The sequence below is a fragment of the Natrix helvetica genome (genome assembly GCF_964273705.1).
Source record: "Natrix helvetica genome assembly, chromosome: 4".
Classification (NCBI taxonomy): domain Eukaryota; kingdom Metazoa; phylum Chordata; class Lepidosauria; order Squamata; family Natricidae; genus Natrix; species Natrix helvetica.
Genome location: NC_138550.1, coordinates 64,829,084 through 64,849,143, shown reverse-complemented (window position 1 = coordinate 64,849,143; position 20,060 = coordinate 64,829,084). Strand labels below are relative to the sequence as shown.

Below are 20,060 nucleotides of genomic sequence, written 5' to 3'. Positions count from 1 at the left end.
AACTGACTCTCCTTTAAACTATGTATGGAAACTTTGGACTTGTTGCTTCCTGACCACCTGTAAAGGCTGAGCCAAGATGGCCAACTTCCTCTTTCTTCTTTGTCTTTACGAATGAGATTCCTCCCTTGGAAGATTTTATGGCTCTGAACTAGTTTCCACCCCAGAGATCTCCAGGAGCCTCTCTAAACGCATTTTTCTTTGGATTTGGAATATTTTGATCTACTTATTTGATTTATTTCTGTATTAGAAGATTTCTTCCCTCTTGGATTTGCCTGCCTTGTGATCTCTACCGGCTGTGCTTCCCTACAGACGCCATTTCTTTGTACAGATTAATAACTATTTCTGAGCTTCATGATGGGTCCAAAAAAGCTACCACCTGGCAAGGCTTCATCGGCCCTGACATCTTCCACGTCAAGTCCGATTGCGCAGCAGTCACAACTGGGGTCATTTTTACAACCTAAAGCCCCTGAAGAGAGTGCAAGGGATATGTCTACTCACCAGATGCTTCAATCTATCTTAAAGGGACAGGATGAAATAAAATAACAACTACAAGACTTAAATGATCAGCTCAGAGAAACGAAACAACAAGCCACACGGAATGAACAGAGAATAGGTGTACTGGAGGAGGGTGCGGTTGGGATGAGGGACGAGGTGAAGACAATTCAAAGGGGGAATGTAGAATTTGAAAACCACATGATAAAAATGGAATTTGAAAGGATGTCCTTTTTCCTTAGGTTCCAAAACCTGCCAGAAGTTGAGAATGAAGATCTTAAGGAGATTATGACCACAATATTAGCAGAATATATTAATAGAGATAAACAACAGCTTTGGTGGGACATTGAACTGATCTATAGGATTAACTCAGCCTATGCAAGAACACACAATGTTCCAAGGGAAGTTCAAAGGGGAGGACCACTAAAATATAAAGAAATAACCATTCTTAAGCAGATCCCAAAGAAAGTAAGAGATAGGAGGAAGAAATATTCCTCTTTAGCAAAAAAATTATGTAACAAAGGGGTCTGGTTCAGGTGGCTATTACCAGAAGGCATGTTGATTTTCTGGGAGGGCAGCAGAATAAGAATCAACACAGTTGTGGAGGCGGAGGCTTTCATTAAAAAATATAATGCTCTCCTAGATGAAATGGGGGATGGTACACAAGAGACGAGGGAGGGAGGGGCTGAGGCTCTGCCAGCAGGCGGGTGGGAGGATGCAATAATTAGAAGGCTCAGGTCACAAAAGTGATTTGAAACATTATTGCAATTGTTGTTACAATGTACTTTTACGGAAGTGATACAAAACAAAATGATTGAAACATACTGATGATTTAGTGTTAAACTCAAAACTGCTAATATCTATTCAAATGTTGAGGTTTTTCCTTTTAACTCTTGTTTTTAAAAGTTGTGAGACTTGGGGGGACTGCTCTCCCCCGCACGATGTAGCTGTCAAAATGTTATCACACCCCTTTGAACCCCTTTTCCTTGGAAAAATTGTAAAAATCAATAAAACTTGTTTAAAAACAGACACTCTTTAGCATAAACCTTTTATTTGTAATTTACAGTATGTTCACAGTAACTTTGCAAGCAGAATAATAACCTTCATAAGAGATATAATAGTCGTCATCGTCATCTTCAACATCTGTAGTCGCAAATACAATCAACACCCCCACATGTGCATCCTTCAGTGTTATCTTCGTTTGAAAGGCCCTTTTAATCCCCACTTGGTAGACAAATGGGGTAATCATAGCTCTTCAGAACTGCTTCGTTAATATCACCATTAACATCCTCAGTACAAGACTCTGACAATCCTGGCTGTCATCTGTAGATTCTTCCTCGCTTGAGGTGCTTCTTTAAAAAACCATACTCTTGTCATGTTTACATCCAAAAACTGCTTCTGGTTAAATATTAAAAATATCCCATTACTAAAGCTAACAGCAACTTTCCCCCCTTTATTATATAAATAAATATTATTATATTATATTATATTAAATGTAAAAAATCAATTTAGTTTCATTTACCTAAGTCTACCTCTGCAGATTCTTCATTGGTTGATATGTTTGTTATTAAGGTGGACACCTTGTTATGGTTACATCCTGGAACAGTGCCTGGAAAAATATATTAATTCATTACCTATCACGGTGATAACAGGATTATCCCAATTTATCACCACCACCTCTTTGACTATATAAACAGTCTTTACTTACAACTTCCTGTTGCATGGTCCTGCGATAAATCGCTTCTCTTAGCCGTTACCCATCACTTGCGGCAACATACACTGAGGTCTACATCATCTTCATAGTCCTTCACGTTACAGCAGGACAGATAACATCCGAACAAAATACGTCTGAAGTAGTCTTAACTCATCGACAAACATAGAACAACATATTTAATGGCAATCTTTCAAAAGAGGCCTTCCATCGGCCCATGGTGTAAGGGTCTACAACCCTTTTATTATTTCCTTTTGTCAGGTTGCATGTTGTTATTAAAAGAGATCACCACTCTTCTGCAGAGGGCCTCTTTTATCATGCCGTGACCCACAGGCCATGCATGGGACAGGGCAAAAAAGACCCTAAACCCTATCACACTTGCTGTCACGAGCATCGCACACATGTCCACATGCCCACCCTCTCTGGGGCATGTCTCAACTTGTCCCTGTGAACTATTATCCTAAGAACTCATTCGAGAAAAAAACACATTTTTAGTATTATTTTTTCTCTTAATTTTATTTTTCCTGCCTTTTAGAGCTACCCTTTACGCTCCCTTTTCAGAAAAAGAGATAACTCACATACAAAAAATGGTGGTTTTCTTTGCAAATATAGTTATTTTATTTTTTACATCTCTGTAAAGTAAAATAAACACCCTCCAAAGTTAAAGACTTGCTCAAATTCCTTGCCTTACAACTGCAAACAGGGACCAGGGTTTCTTAATTTGCTTTGATATTGCTTTTTACTTCCTGCTCTGTTTAAAAAAGCTGACAGTTTTGGGAAACTATAGTTTTTTATTTTTTCACATTGCTTTCTTATTTTGCATTGGTATTGCTTTTTTACTTCCTGCTCTGTGTAAAAAGCTGACAGTTTTGGGAGACTGTAATTCTCATGCTGACAGCTACCCCCGTCAGAAAATGCTTCGTCGTTCATTTTGCTTCTGGCATTGGGAAGGCATTCTGGAAGGTTTAGGAGAATACATGTGCTCGGCCCATCAATCATTTTCTTTCAGCCAATGGGAGGCAGCTGTGAAGCAGAGCAACAACGTCATTGGCTGCTGCTCTACAAATCTGAATCAATGAGGTTTTTCTGGTGAATAATTACTATGTCACAATTATTCAAGCTGAAAGTGATTGTGGGTCAGGTAGGTCTGGTGTGTCAGTTGTTAGAACGTACCCATGTGAAAGGCCATGTGTGTCACAGTGGGTAGGTGTGTGTTTTTGAACCTGCATTACCGGGTGAGAAGGATTATGGGTCACAGAGATTGGGCTCACAATGATGTTAAGTACTTCCTGTAAAAAGGGTTTGAGATTCAGGGAGGGATGGTGGATATGACGTTATAGACCTCCAAGGTAAGGGGAGATGAGAGTGAGGGTGGGAAACATGGGGATGGTGGGGGGTGATGTCATAAAAGTGGAGGGGCTACACCAGGGGCAGGTTGCTCCCGGTTTCGCACTGGTACACCAGAAGGGGTTCGTCAAATGTACCGTACCTTTTAGAACCCCTTCGTCCGATGGGACAGTACCGGAATGCTCCCTCCTGCCTACCCACCCTCGCTCGCTCCCCCCACCCATCCACACCAAGCTTCCCCTGCCCGCCACTCACTGATAGGATGGCTCACCAATCGCCCCGCCTCTGAGAGGCAGTGGGGAGGGATTTCTCACACACCTTTCTCCAAAGTCATGTGAGAAAGCCCCCCCCCGCCATTGCCCGAACATGTGAAAGAAGGAAGCTGCAGTCTCATTTGCCTCGGCTATGTGTCATTCACTCGTTCAGGCAGCAGACAACGAAAGGAGATAGTGTAGCCAAGGCAAATAAGATTGCAGTCTCCTTCCTTCACACGTTCGGGCAATTGGGGGGTGCTTTCTCGCATGCCTTCGGAGAAAGAAAGGTGTGTGAGGAAGCCCCCCCCCATTGCCAGAACGTGTGAAGGAAGGAGGCTGCAAGCTCATTTGCCTCAGTTATGCTATCTCCCTACGTTTTCTGTCTCCCTACTTCACTCATTCGGGCAGCAAAGAAAGAAAGGAGATAGCATAGCTGAGGCAAATGAGCCTGCAGCAGCCTGCAATCAAACTAGACTGGAGAGGGAGAGCATGAGCGAGTACTGAGGAGACCACAGGAGGGAAGCCAGGCAAAGGGGCATGTTGTAGTGCACACACTTTCCCCCAGCCATGTTCTTTCAGCTCCAATCAGCTCCCCTCCGGCTTCTCTTCCTCTCCTCTCACCCCAGCCTGCCAGCAGGAGGTGAGTGGGTGGGCTTTATTGCATTCCAGGCATTTCCCACCCAGACAGCACCATGCTGCATTTGCAATGGGGGAGGAGTTTGGGGAAGGCAGTGGGGGAGTGCGGGGGGATGGCAGAGGAGCTGCTTTCAAGCCATTGGGAGAGATATCCAATCCAACTTCTGTCTTTGTGCGCTGCATTTGCAAGAGAGAGAGAGGGAAGGGCCTCTACATTTTGATATGTAGTATATACTACTAAACCCCCATCCAAGCAGGAGATCCTACACCATTTCTGACATATTGCAGTCCAATGTCTTCTTGAAAGCTTCCAGTGATCAAGCTCACACAACTTCTTAAGGCAAACTGGTTGATTGTTCTCAATATCAGAAAACTTCTCCTTATTTCTAGGTTGATTTTCTCTTCTATCCATTATTCCTTGTCTGGCCTTCAGGTGCTTTGGAAAACAGGATGACCACCCTCCTCCCTGTGACAGCCCAAGTATTAGAACACTGCTATCATGTCTCCTCTGGTCCTTCTCTCCACTAGACTATCCATGCCCAGTTTCTGTAACCATTCTTCCGGTTCCCTAATCATCTTCGTTGTTCTTCTCTGCACTCTTTCTAGAGTCTCAACATCTTTTTATAATGTGGTGACCAAACCGTGATTCAGTATTCTAGGTGTGGTCTTACTAAGGCTTTATAGATTGGTATTAGTACCTCATGTGATCTTGACTGAATCCCTTTGTTAATGCCACTTAGGATTGCATTGGCTTTTTTGGCTGCCACTGCACACTGTTGGCTCATATTTAACCAATATTAACATTATTTAATATAAATATTAAATACATGTATATATTTATAAAACAATATTAAATATAACAATATCTAATTGGTTGTCCACTAAGACTCCAAGATCATTCTCATAGTTAATGTTCTTTTTTTTAAAAGAATTTTATTGGTTTTTAAACATTTATAGGAAAGGGTAGGTGGATATACAAAAAATTTTGGCAGCTACATTGTGCTGAAGGTAGAAATCTCTCCAAATCTCACAACTTTTACAGAGAAAAAAACAAAAGATAAAAGATAAGCAGAAACAGCATCTTGTTATACATTGTATCAACCATATGATCAATCATCTCTTTTGCCACTTTCTAATATATCAACAATTACAATGATATTTCAAATATATTTATTTTTGTGACCTGCGTCTTTTCAATATTGCTCCCTCCCCCCTGTCCTCTGGCGGAGCCACAGCCCCTCCCTCCCTCTTATCTTGTGTATTGTCACCTTTTTCACTACCTCTTATGATTTCGTCCTCTAGGAGGGCACTATGTTTTTTCATGAAGGCCTCTGTTTCCACAACTGTATTGATTCTAATTCTGTTTCCCTCCCAGAAGATCAACATTCCTTATGGCAATAACCATCTAAACCAAACTCTTTTTTTATATAATTTCTTTGATAAGGAGGAATACTTCCTCCTCTTATCTCTTATTTTTTCCGGAATTTGTTTAAGAATGGCAATTTCTTTATCTTTATATTTTATTGGTTCCCCCCCCCCTTTGGGCCCCCAAAACCTCATCCCTCATGGTCTTCCTAAGAAATTTAACGTGTACTTCCCTTGGAACATTATGTGTTCTTGCATATTCTGAATTGATCCTGTAAACCATGTCCATATCCCACCGCAACTGTTCTTTATCTCTGTTAATATATTCTGCTAAGATTGTACACATAGTGTCCTTAGGATCTTCATCTTCTGTCTCCGGTAGGTTCTGGAATCTGAGAAAAAGGGACATTCTTTCAAGTTCCATCTTTACCATGAAATTTTCCAATTCTCTATTCCCCTTCTGAGTTGCCTTCATCTCCTCCCTCAGCCCAACCACGCCCTCCTCCAGCACACCAATTCTCTGTTTATTTTCTGTTGTTTGCTGCTGTACATCTCTGAGCTGTTCTTTAAAGTCTGCCACATCTTTTTTTCAATTCATCTTGTCCCTTCATAACAGCCTGGAACATTTGGGTAACAGATAAGTCCTTTGAACTCTCTCCAGTCCCTTCTTGTTGTAAGAATGATGAAATTTTTGTCTGTTGAGTCGTTGGGCTGGATGTGGAGGAAGTGGGCGCCGAGGCTGCCTTGCCAGGAGGTGGTTTTCTGGGCCCCATTTGTTAAGTTCAGAGATGAGTGTAAGTCTTATACAAAAGAAATGGTGACTGTGGAATGCGCAGCTGGGTGATGCCATGGAAGCAGACAAGGCCAGAAGTGAAAGTTGATCCTTAATCACAGTTCCAAGCCAAAAGAAGAAAATCAAATAATCCAAATCCAGAAAGACCACATAACAGGAGGGGCTGCAGGAGACCTTCGGGAGGTAATAATAATATAAAGCCAGAAATTTCTTCAAAGGTAGTTTCAAAAGGCTAGTTTTATTTATAAGAGCGAAGAAGACGGAAGCAGGCCATCTTGGCTCCCCCTTTCACAGGGAACCAGGGAGCAAAGCATCCAAAGTTTCGATAAAGCTTTTAAAACAACTCAGGAATCACCTCTTGCAATTGTGATGTAAATCTTTCTCACATAGTTAGTACAAGTGAGTAATTCAACGTTTTACTCTCTCTCTCCATTCCGAGATCGAGAGATAGTCCAAATGCCGCTTTACCCGAGGGAGGTGAAACCCCCCCCTCCATTCTTGCAACTTCAAATAGATTGAATCCACAACTTGCAAGAAGCTGTTGCTCATCAATTAAATGGTGTTAAAAGAGATTAGAGCAAACCTCTCACCTCCAGCACTTCTACTGCAACTTCTAATTGATTATTTCCTTCCGGAATCCATTCGGCGAAGGCACACAGCTGTTCTATGCACCTCCCAGGCTCCCTGGCTCCTGAGGCGAAGTTGGAAACCCCCCCGCAGCTGCCGCCGATTCTGGGAGTTCCAGCAAGCCGCCCTACAGCAGGTGGTCCCTCCAAGACCGCCTGTGCTCCTAAAAGGAGCCCACCGGGGAGACGAGCAGTGGGTGGCAGCGTCTGTCGCCTTCGGGGACCGGAAGTGATCCCTCACAGTTAATGTTCTTAAGCCTGGTTTCCCCCAAATCTATATGTGTACTTTTGGTTTATCTTGCCTAAGTGTAAGACTTTACTTTTCTCTACACTGAATTTCATTTTGTTAATTGGGACCCAGTATTGAGGTCTGTCAAGATCCATCTGGATCTTGAGCCTATCATTTGGGGTGTTGACAGATCTGGTTTTTGATTATCTTTTCCAGTATCTTCCTGGGTATTGATGTTAGGCTGATTGGTCTGTAGTTTCTTGGGTCTGTTTTTTCCCCTTTTTTGAAGATGGGAATCACACCAACTCTTTTCCAGTCCTCTGGTAGTTCCCTGATGCTGCAGGAGTTTTGAAAGATATGGTACAGTGGTTCTGAGATGACATCTGCCAGCTCCTTTAGAACGCTGGGATGTAGTCCATCAGGTTCTGGTGATTTGTATTCATCAAGATCAAACAGGTTGTCTCTTACAATTTAGTTTGCTTATTTTAACTTTTATTTCTAGTTTGTCTTTTATAGTTGTGTTTTTGGTAGGTTGGGCTATAATTTCTTTTTGTGTGAAGACTGATCCAAAGAATGATTAAGCAGCTCTGCTTTCTCTCTGCTGCTTGTTACTTCCTTGACGTCTTCTGTCTTAATGGACCGGTTGTTTCATTGATTTTTTTCTTATTTGTATGTTGAAAGAAACTTTATTATCTTTCACTTTTGTTGCAAGTCTTTGTTCATTCTGAGCCTTTGCTTTCCTTCATCTTTGCAGATTCTGGCTATCTGCTGATAGCCTGCCTTAGTTATGTGTCCCTCTTTCCATTTTTTGTACTTGTCCTTTTTGTCATTCAATTTGTCAGAGAGATCTTTGTGCAGCCACACTGGTTTCTTCTTGGAGTTATTTTTCTTTTTCAGTGGTATTGTGATGGCTGGGCTTTTATGATCATATTTTTCAGAGTTTCCCAAGCTTCTTGAGTTGTTTTCCATTTTAGGATTTGTTAATTGGTTAGAAAACCAATTTTTTCTGCTTGGTTGGGTGGCCTGTAGTATACACCTATGGTAATGTCATTCTTTTTTTTCTTTTATATTGACCCATATGCATTCTAGAAGGCTTTCATCTTTGATTTCGTGCTATTCTGTAGCAATACAGTGATCTCTTACATATAGTGCAACTCCACCTCCTCTTTTATGGGGTCTGGTTTTTTTCTACAGTTTGTATCTTTCTATCTATTGCTTTCAATTTGGGCATATTCTTCTTACAAGGTTTGGGGTTTCTCATTTTGTAGGTTGAGTTTCAGAGTGGTTAGTGTTTCCCCTAAACCCTTTTCTTTTTCTTCTAGTAACTCAATTAGCTTACATTTGGTACATATATAATTTGAGTGTTCTATGGGTGTAAGTGTATACATGGAACATGCTTTGCAGATCACTATAGCATCAGTGTCTGGTCCCCATAGATCCCTATCAGGACGCTGTCATTCCGGCAGGGAGGGCCATGATGCTCTTTTACAAACGTTTCCTGTTTCTGGCCTTTCTATCACTTTGATGTACATTCTTGGGAAAGGGAGGGGGAAGGACAGGCCTGAGGCCATCTGTTTTGTCTCAGTTTCGAAGGAACGGGCAAAGTAGCACTTGAGAACAATTTATCATCTTCTCAGCTCAAGTTCTCACATCTTTGCACCTGTGGATCGACTCGCCTCGGACTGGACATAGGGGAGCGGTTTTTGCAACATTTAATCTAATGGTTCTGAGCAGGAATTTCAGAGCCAGTCTTCTTGCTATCCCTATATCTCTCAATAAAAGTTTCCCTTTTAAAATGCTACTTGCTTCAAGAGTTCTGCTTTCTTGAGGAGATAGGAGAGGCAAGTCCTTACAATCAGTTTCTTTTTCCATGAGTGGATTATTTTTTTTGTGTGAAAATGTAGGTTTTACCAAAGATTTTTTAAAGGAAAAATGTCCAATTTAGAAATTTGATATTCTAACAGATCATTTAAAATTTCAAAATTTAGGGAAAATGTCTAGTTTAAAATTTAAAGTTCTAGCAGTTCATTTAAAATGTTGAATTTTAAAATTTTCAGTGTTGAGTGGGGCTTAAATGCAAGGTTTGTTCTTACCCTGTAATGGAATATTCTATAATTATCCCTTTCCTCCCTACCTTCTTGTGAGCTTTATTTGTTCCTTTTTTTCTCTACCTTTATATGTTCCATGCTTTTTCTAATTGGCTTTGATTTTTTTGCCTTGTGCTCTGTAGTTGTTGTCTTTTTATCCTCTCTTTGAACTTGCTTTTCGCCTGCCACTACCAGATATTCAGCTCTCCCTGCTTTTCTCAGTTCACATCATTGCCCCCCATGTCTGTTGGTCTGCCACACTGTATTGTTGCCTTTCGCAGTCAGAGGTTCGCTGGTCCACTGTGCTGCAATGCTCAACTGCCAACGACAGCCTCCAATTCCAGCGTTGCTCCACTGTTGCTTTCTCTGCTGCTCGCTGTGCTGCTCTCAGGCTTATATCCATATAAGCATATTTTAGTTAGATAACTACCTTGTAGTAGACTAACAACTTTCCACGTCTATCAAAAATATGAATGTTGTATTGCAATACTGCAGTAAAGTGCTGGCAGAATAATAAAAGGTAAAACACTAATTTGCCGATCTATAATCTTTTTAATTTATAAGACAATCTTCTAGGTCCTTGATGGCAAACCGGTGGCACAAAGAGCCATCTCTGAGGCCATGCGAGCCATTGCCCTAGGTCAGCTGCAGCGCTCATGTGTGCCCTGGCAACCGATTTTCGGCCTTCAAAGGGCCTCCAGAGGGCTTGGAAGGCCATTTTTGCTCTCTCCAGGTTTCAGGAAAGCCTCCAAAGCCTGGGAAGGGCGAAAAACGGGCCTACGGGGTCTACCAGAAGTAGGGGTGGGGGTGGGGGGCAGTGGAGGGAGGTCATGCATGCATGCAAGGGGGTGCGCGGGGGATTGAATTATGGGTGTTCGCACACGTGCACGCTTTTGGCATCCGAGCCAAAAAAGGTTAGCCATCACTGTTCTAAGTGAATAAAATTTTTATTCTTTTATTCATAGTTAAATGCTATGCTGCGTTTTTGCCACTAACCCTTTACCCAACCAAAATGTCAAAATGTCATAAACTAAAGTATCAAACATGACTGAGACATCAAAAGGAGAAAAGAGGAATACTTTGTATCAACTACTAACTAATCTTTCTTTAAAGAAAAAAGAATTGTGTTGGAAGAACAATTGAAATGTTTAAAAAAAAACATTTGTCAGATACTTACATATAGCTGCAGCATAAGCCTAAAGTTATGAAATAAGATAAATTGTCACACAAATATTTAACATTTAGAGAGCTAACTCAATATAAGTGTCAGCCAGCCTGCTGCTTGCTACCATGGAAATGAGAGGAGAGGTCAGTGGAGAATTTTTCATTGTACCTTTACAACTACGGTCTGGGCTTTGCTTCTCTCTCCAAGGTCATTTTTTCTAGCTTTGGTATGCAGCAGCCAGAGACAATGCACTTGAATCAAAGACTTTCTCAAAACATTTCCTGGCTGGTGCTTGCCATCTAGTTGCCTAGCTACCAGAGGGGTTGGGCTCTATGGTTTGTTTCAAATTGCTGCCTTGTGCACTTTTACTTCAGATCTTGCCTGAAACGTGTATTCAGTTCTCTCCTAGTAAAAGTACATTTTCTCTGAATCTATGGAGTCAAGAGTTTTTCTTTCCTAGGAATCGGACGGAGGCAGCCCTGACATTAAGCAAGATCTACTTTAACGTTCAACCCAGTGTCAGCAGTCTACTTTGAGGACTGAGCATCCAATGTCCAACCACGGGAGTGAGCTGGAGAAACTGAAGCTACAGCCAGCTCCCCCACTAAACCACACTATGCTCAAGATGAGGCAGAATGGTGAGAGGAGCTGGACCTCAACAATTTTATTATAAAATATAAAACTTGTTTAGACCTCAAGAAAAGTCAATCAGGCTTACCCCTGTTTGTGGAGCAGAGGGAAGACACCCCCCTGGAGGGAAGCCCTGTTTTTGATACAACAGGTTAGGGGGAGTTGAAGAGCCTAAGAAATTCTTACACAGATGGCTGTCCAAGGTTCCTGGGTAACCCCAGCCCAGGCCATGGATGGAGCTACTACGGTGGGAGTCGCACCTGCTCTACCTGGTGTCAGTGCAAGTGATGACACTTCTGGCAGTGGCTGCTGCACAAGCCACTCTACCTGCGGAGACTGCTCCTCAAAGGCACCGGGCCCCAAAGGTCCCAGCCCTGGGGCTGAGGTATGGGGGAGACCCTGGGCAACTGGAGTTCTTCCTGGTGCAAGTCTGGGACTACCTGCAAGAGTATGATCATAAAAATCTAGAATCCTGAAAACTCTGTGCAAGTTGTCCCTTAAATAAATCCGTTGGGCTCATTACTTTAATTGGTTCAATGTCCCGGGGTGAGGGGGGGATTTAATGGCAGATGTTTGTCTAAGTTGCCCCAATACAACAGTATTAAAACTGAAGTGGTCCAAGCTGTTATTCAGGGGAAGAAAGAGTCAGATTCCAAATGAACTGTGTGAGAAGCTTAAAGAAGCGCTAAAGGTTGAATGGCTTACTACTCATAAAAATGACTGTACCATGCGCGATGGACTAGCTTGGGTCTGAGTCAAATTATATGTGCCCTTAAGCTTGAGGAGCACCATTTTAAAAGGTGCTCATGATTCTGAGTCAGCAGAACATTTTGGATTTGTAAAAATCCTGCACTTGGTTAAGAGGCAGTTTTGGTGGCCTTCCTTGAAGAAAGACATTGAAAACTATGTAGCCAGCTGTCCAATTTGTGCAGTAGTGAAGAGACCACTGGGGAAGCCCACAGGGCCTTTACAGACTATGGCCAGACCCCAGGTACCATGGAAAAGGTATCTCTGGACTTTATTATGGAATTGCCTGAAAGGGGGGCGGGAACACTGTTATTTGGTTTTTTAAAAAAACAAACAGATGCACTTTGTTCCTTGTCACAAGATTCCTTCTACAAGATGCTAGCTAAACATTTTATACAACACATGTATAGGTTGCATGGTGCCTGAGCACATTATTTCAGATAGAGTGGTGCAATTTACATTACAATTTTAGCGGGAATTTTTGAAGCTGCTGGGAACTGCCCAGGGCTTAAGCTCCTCCCATCATCCCCAAACTAATGGGGGGGGGGGTGAGAGGCACAACTCAGTCCTAGAACAGTACTTCAGGTACTACATTAATTACCAACAAGACAATTGGGCTGAACTTTTGCCTTTTGCAGAGGTAGCATATAATAATTTGGTGCATAGTAGCACAGGATTCACCCCATTTAAGGCATCCTCCAGTCAAGACTTTGTAGTTATGCCAGGAGCATAGTGGAGTGGACAGCACAACTGCAGAACACTTGGCCAATAGCCCATAAAGCACTTGAGGAGGCACATCAGGCACATAAGAAACAAGCTGACAAAAAACATGTCAAGCCAAAAGATTTTAAAGTAGGTGATAGAGTTTACCTCTCCATGAAGTACTTACAGTCCACCCAACAATTAAAAAAAACTGGATCCTAAATATGTGGGGGCATTCCCAATTGTTAAAGTAATTAACCCAGTCACTGTACAACTGGAGTTGCCCAAGAATCTTAAACGTATTCACCCTGTGTTTCACTCCAGTTTATTGAAACCTGAAACTGTGTCACCCCTTCGTACTGTACCTTAACACCCCTCTTGTGCCCACTTTAATCAAAGGAGAGCAGCATTTTGAAATTAAAGAAATTTTAGATTCCAGGCTCCAATACCGTGTTGCCTAGAAAAATTTCCCCCCTGTACTGTCCGAATGGGTGGATGCCAAATATGGATATGTTTAGCATCTTCCTTCAGGTATTTCATAGAAAATACCCCGACAAACCCTGAATGAATCACTGTCCTTGTTGACATGTGTTGTTTGTTTGACTTGTATTAATTTTATGTGTGTGGCTAAAGCCTCTGTTACGTGGGGCTGAATTTCAGGCAGCCTGCTGCTTGCTGCCATGAAAATGGGGGGAGGGATCAATGGAGAATTTTTCATTGCCGCTTTGCAACTGGTCTGGGCTTTGCTTATCTCTCCAAAGTCATTTTTCTAGCTTTGGTATGCAGCAGCCAGAGATGATGTACTTGAATCAAAGACTTTCTCAAAACATTTCCTGGCCAATGCTTGCCATCTGATTGCCTAGCTACCGGGGTGGGTGGGCGGGGGGTGTTGGGCTTATGGTTTGTTTCAAGTTGCTGCATTGCGCACCTTTGCCTCAGATCTTGCCTGAAACCTGTTGTATTCAGTTCTCTCCTAGTAAAAGTACCTTTTCTCTGAATCTATGGAGCCAAGGAACAGCATATTAATGGGACCTCAAATGGCAAGAAAACTGATCAATAAAATTTTGTGAACTCCCAGACGTCTATAGTCATGAGATCTCAATGGCTATTCATGAGCTTTATAACTTTTGAAATATGCACTGATTCATTCAAGCAAGGATTTTATCATGCACAACATATTGAAACAGGAATTTAGAAGAAGATATAGCTATTGTTTTACATTATTATTTGCATTTATCACTTATCTATTGTCTCCTTTGAAATTAAAAAAAGACTGAAAAGTAAATCAAGCTTTTCAATTCTTGATCAAAATGCTAATTCTGGTTCTTCACTTATTAAGCTATTTTACTCCCATCTGACCTTTACTAGCATTACTACAGTACTACATTCATTATTTGTTGTATTAGCTAAGAAAGTACAAACTTCTGCTCGATTCACTCATAACACAGTATTATAAAATGTGTCTTCACTGTTTTTCTATTTGTAACGTTATAAATCCATCCACTTTGATTTATTAATAATGGTTTTTCTGCCCAGGTAAGCAAATCACATTAGAGCCATGATTGCGAACCTATGGCATGCGTGCCAGAGGTGGCACGCAGAGCCGTCTCTGTGGGCATGTGCGCTGTCACCAGCTGCTCTTATGGTTTCCTGCACACACATGTGCACCAGCCACCTGGTCTTCACAGGAAACAGGAGCACCTGAAAACAGCCCCAAAGTCAGTTAAAACAGGCTGAAAACAGGCCATTTTGGGGGCATTTTCAGGCCGTATTTTGGGCCTAAAAACAGCCTGAAAAACGGCATGAAAATGGTCCCAGAATTCCCCAAAAACAGACATGTGTGCACCATCCAGCTGGTCTTTGAGTTTCTGGCACTCCAGTGCACGCACATGCATGCATATGCACTGCCTTCTGGTTTGGGCACTTGGTGCCAAAAAGGTTCACCATCCCTGCATTAGAGGATAACATTATTCATGCAAGGCAATAGACTTGAAATGAAAAACCAGAATTTAGATCACCTCCTTTACATTTAATAAGAGAGTATAATCCAAGAGTATTGAAGAAGTCAAATACTTACTTTAGATGGTTTCATATGATGGTTAGAGGTCACATTTTCTTTTTTTATACTAGTTATGTGGAAAAAAGGTTTTTAGCTGAAATTCTTTTTTAAAGCTGCAACTTTACCTTCTCTCTTATTTTTTATTTGACTAAAGCAGTGGTAGTCAACCTTTTTCTACCTACCGCCCACTAATGGATCTTTCTTGATGGAAAAATTTCTGAACTGTGAAACCTGACTCCACCTTTAAAATTCAGGCTTCCGGTCTTTGTCTCCGTGTCTCCCAGAGGAATCTCTTGTGGATTGGTATTTTTTAAACTTTCTAGGGGAAATTTTCTATCTATTGCCAGACTTATTAGAGAGACTGTCTTCTGCCTAGTTCTTCTGCTCCCGAAACTCACCTTGTTACCCTTCTTTTCTAACTGTCTATCTTATATATGGACTGAACTTCTAACGTTATAAATGAAAAATTTCCTTACCGCCCACCAGTTTTTGCCCAAGTGCGGAATATTTTTTAGAAAGGAGGGTGATTTAAAAAAAAAGAAATGTACATACATTTATCTTTTTATTTCTACTTTATGCATGTTTATAATGTTTTTAACTTTATAAAGTTTAATTAGAAAACAATAAAGTAAATTGAAATTAGCTTCACTAGTGATTAATGAGATCTTTGAGGCTGATGCTGCGAGACTAAATATTTGATATCTGGTTCGATTTTCGTAAGGAACAAACGAAGGTCTCCTCTTTCGGTGATATTCAGACGGTTTCTCTGTTTGCTCATAATATGATTAACAGCACTAAAGCCTGATTCTACAAGATATGTGGTAGGGAAAGGAATCAATAAATTGAACATCATTTTCCACATATTTGGATATAACGCAGGCATTTTTTTATTTTGCCAGAGTTTTTGGTATCCACCACTGCCAAAATTACATTTACTCTCTTCATCATATTTAAGTTCTAATAGTTCTTCTTGGCAAGTTATATCAACTTCAGCAACATTTGCTGTAAAAGGATTTATCATCCAGTCATACACCTTTAAGTTCAAAATATCTTGAAATCGTTTTTCCATATCCAATTTGAGTTCGTTGAGGTGGATACTGAACCTTTCAATATCCCCCGGAGTTACATCATTGTTTATAGAGGACAATTCAGGAAACTGATGAAATTCTCTCTTGAGAATATTATGATGGAGAAGATCAAGCTTTTCGATAAATAATGACACAATATTTTTGCAACTTATAAGAGTTATATTGGTTCCTTGAAGCTGCAAATTAATTTCATTAAATCTCTTGAAAATGTCTGCCAAATAAAAGGCATCAGTCTTTACGGTTTTTAATTGTTCATAGAGACCAGCCTCATTATCACTTTCAAAAAACTGTACGACACTATCAAATAATGCAACAAAACGAGACAAGCATGTACCCTTTGAGAGCCATCGAACTTCTGTGTGTAAAAGTAACCTATTAAACTGCTCGTTATTGTCCTGGCACAGCTGTCAAAACATTCTATCACACTTGGCATTAGATTTGATCTTATTTACAGCTTTAATTATTATACTTAATGATGAATGGAGACTTGTACTTAAATGTTTTCCTACAATATGTTGTCTGTGCACAACACAATGAATACACAAAACGTTTGGAACGTCTTCCTTCAGGTAAGCAACAAACCCATGATAGCAGCCTACCATTGATGGTGCTCCATCAGTAGCACATGCAACAATATTGTTCAAAGGTATATTATTTTTTGCAAAATATGATTTCACAGCATTAAATATTGATAATCCTTTTGTATCTGTAATCAGATTGATAGTGAAGAGCATTTCTTCTTGCAATGTATTGTTTCCATCAAGGTACCGTACATATGTCATCAGTAGAGCATTATTATCTGCAATGACAGACTCATCCAATTGTATGGAAAATGAAGAATTTTGGAGAATACCTATAAATTTATTTTCAACATTAGCCGCCATTTCGTCAATGTGTCTCTTTACTGTGTTATCGCTAAGGGGCAATGTTTTTAAAACTTCAGGTATATCCTGATGCATTACTGTTGAGATAAATTCTTTGATAGAGGGTATTATCAAAGTTTCTCCAATATTATGACTTTTACCACTTTTTGCAATTAAGTGTGATATACGATAAGCTGCAGTTAATCCATCCTCATTTTTTGCATGTTGTTTTTGAAATGATGCAGCTATTGTTGAACGATTTTGAAATCTTTTATAGATTTCTTGAAAAATTCAATGGGCTTATCTTTATCTTGCGAATGCTTTGTAGCAAGATGTTCTCGCAATCGACTTGGCTTCATTGCTTCATTAGATAATGTCTTGTGGCACAGTAAACACATTGGAAGCTGTTTATTTGTAACAGATTCAATGAAACCCATCTTCAGATACTCTGGTAAATAGCCACGAGCATATTTCTTTTCTTCAGACATGGGTTCTAAATTTGTTTCACAATTTAACAACTACTTTTACTCTCATGTTTTGATCCTCACTCCACACAGTGCTTTTCCTTTTTATCTCCTTTTTTTAATCTTCCTTAGGGCTATGTACAAAAGTAAGGCTGAGCTAGTTAGCCCACTTATTATTATTAGCCAACAACAATTTTCTCCTGCCTTTTCTTTCTCCTATTTTGCAACTGCTCTGCTCTGCTTCTGCCTGTCCCTGCTATTAGTTTCTACTCCTCCCCTTCCTCTTCCCACGTTTGCTTGTTTGCGTGAACGTGCACGTTAGTTCATTGATGAGTGCGCTTGCGCTCGCCTGCCCACTCGCACAAAAAGAGGTTTTAACCTCCAAAATCCCTAACGCACGCATTCTCGCGCACGTTAGTTCAAAAGGAGGTTTTAACCTCCGAAATCCCTAACGCACACATTCTCGCATGCGTTAGTTCAAAAGGAGGTTTTAACCTCCAAAATCCCTAACGCAGGCATTCTCGCGCGCGTTAGTTCAAAAGGAGATTTTAACCTCCGAAATCCCTAACGCACGCATTCTCGCGCGTGTTAGTTCAAAAGGAGGTTTCCACGTCCGAAATCCCCACCGCCCACCTGGAATCCCAAAACGCCCACTAGTGGGTGGTAGGGACCAGGTTGACAACCCATGGACTAAAGTATGCAATATTTGCCTAAGGGTAATGACAGATCTTTGCTACTTCATAATAGTCAAAGCTTTACAGCAGGCACCCTCAAACTACGGCCCATGGGCCAGATACGGCCCTCCAATGCAAGGTATCTGGCCTGTGGAGTGGTGGGGTGAAAAGCAGCTGCCAGCTTGTAAAGTAGTGCTTTAAAAATCTTTAAAAACAACCTCAGATGTTTTTCACAGCCATTTGATCCAGGGATGGTGGGTGAGTAGGAGAGGGGTTGCTCTGGCTTGCAAAGCAGTTACTTCCGGCTTGAAAAACAGCTCTGCTGCCAGCAGAGTAGCCATGTGATCCTGGAGGGGGGGTGAGTAGGGGAGGGGCTGCTTTTAAAGTAGCGCTTTAAAAGTGGGTGGGTGGGGGACATGTCTCCATGTCTCCTAGCTTTTTCAAAATCAGCTGAAGATAATACTAATTCAAATACAACCTCAGTATAATTCATCCACTACTTTGATTCTTCCCATATATCTACCAAATTGGTTGCTGAACAATTTTGGTAGATATTCATGTGTGTACAAGTGTGTCAAAAAATAAATAAGTTTGTGAATTCTCCTCCAGGCTTAAAAGACCTTTAGCCCTGCAAGGTCAATTAAGCAGGCCCACACTTCCCATTGAATTAGTAGTATATTTATGTTGGTTAAAATTGTTCTTCATTTTAAATATTATATTTCATGTTTTTTGCACTACAAATAAAGATATGTGCAGTGTTCATAGAAATTTCAGTGTTCATGTATTTTCAAACTAGTCTGGCTCCCAACATTCTGAGGGACCATTATCCCACCTTAATTCACCATTGGAGGATGTGTGTGTGTGTGTGTGTGTGTGGATTCTCGCCTTCTTCTGCCTGCTTCCAATATCTCTCAATGCCCATCTTGGGGTTTTTAACTGCAGTCTTAATTGTTGCAGTTCTGAGTCTGGTTTATTGTGTGATCATCTGAAACAGATGATCTGGAGTTATTTTGAAGGAAATCCTGTTTATTTTATTCTTTTTTTTAAGGAGCCTATTTTAAGGAGCCTGAAGCTGTTGTAATGAAGTTAGGTAAGTGGCAAGAAAGTTTGTGCTCTTTTTCCCTTAAGTAAATAAGATTCCTTGGGTTGAGCAAGTTCAGCAAGGACAAAGGCAAAATAGACTGCTAAATTGGCCACGCCCACCCAGTCACATGACCACCTAGCCATGGCCACCCAGCCTGTCCAGCCCTCCCAACAGTCTTAGGGACCATGAATCAACCCCTGTCGAACCAATGGGTACCAAGAAAACCACATGACTTACCACTTGACCCACTACTTTGGCCGGAAGAAATAGCGAGTCATATTGCAGACAACATCAGCAAGTTCTTTCTTCCACTGGGTGCCGATAAAAGATTTCTGCTTCAAAATTTGTCCAATACCAAATTTGACACGTTTTGAAGCAGTTGAGTGCTGAGTGTGTTATTAAAATGTTGATTCTTTTTAAAAGCAAAACACATACTTACAAACTGAAAACAACTCCTAACACTGGGTTCAATATTACTGCCACCAAAAGAAGCAACTTCTCCCAGCTGCCTTGGAATCTGGATAGAGTCATGTAGGAGGAGACCCAGATGACGTTGATCACAGAATCCAGTGGGACTAGCTACTTGCTTGAACAGATCTGAAAAAATGGAATAAAAATATGGGTAAAATTCATGCAATCAAACTGGAGTATATTGCACATGATGTTACTAAATTATAGCAATAATCTAGACAAGTACACCGCTCACCTCCGCTTGCTTGGCCCTTCCAGCCGCTCGACCCGCCCACCCAATCCAAACGTTTCTGCCTCCATTCACAGCAGAACTGCTGCAGCCTGTCCCTTTAAGGTAGTCCCTGCGAGGGAGTGGGCCAGGGGGGACCATAAAGGGAGCAGCAGTTCTGCTGTGAATGAAAGGAGAAAAGTTAGGATTCTCTGTGCCACAGAATTCAACATTAAATGCAGTAGAGAGAATCCAAACGTTTCTCCCTCCATTCACAGTGGAGCTGCTGCAGCCTGTCCCTTTAAGGTACTTTGATCCCCAGGAGGGAGGGAGCCAGGGGGACCATAAAGGGAGCAGCAACTCCA

General features: G+C 41.2%; 1 protein-coding gene and 1 long non-coding RNA gene across 4 annotated transcripts in view; both read right to left on the bottom strand.

Annotated features, from left to right (window-relative positions):
- DMD (dystrophin) overlaps positions 1–20,060 on the bottom strand; it is a 1,188,090-nt gene that overhangs the window by 117,330 nt on the left and 1,050,700 nt on the right. For all 3 annotated transcript variants that reach the window (XM_081951523.1, XM_081951524.1, XM_081951525.1), the window contains one exon: positions 19,456–19,613. In XM_081951523.1, the coding sequence (XP_081807649.1) occupies positions 19,456–19,613 (158 nt within the window). The remainder of the gene's footprint in view (positions 1–19,455; positions 19,614–20,060) is intronic.
- Positions 1,537–3,748, bottom strand: LOC309391261. The gene is made up of 3 exons (XR_014175249.1): positions 2,201–3,748; positions 2,015–2,101; positions 1,537–1,890 (listed from the first exon to the last, which is right to left on the bottom strand). It is a non-coding gene; the product is annotated as an uncharacterized lncRNA (long non-coding RNA).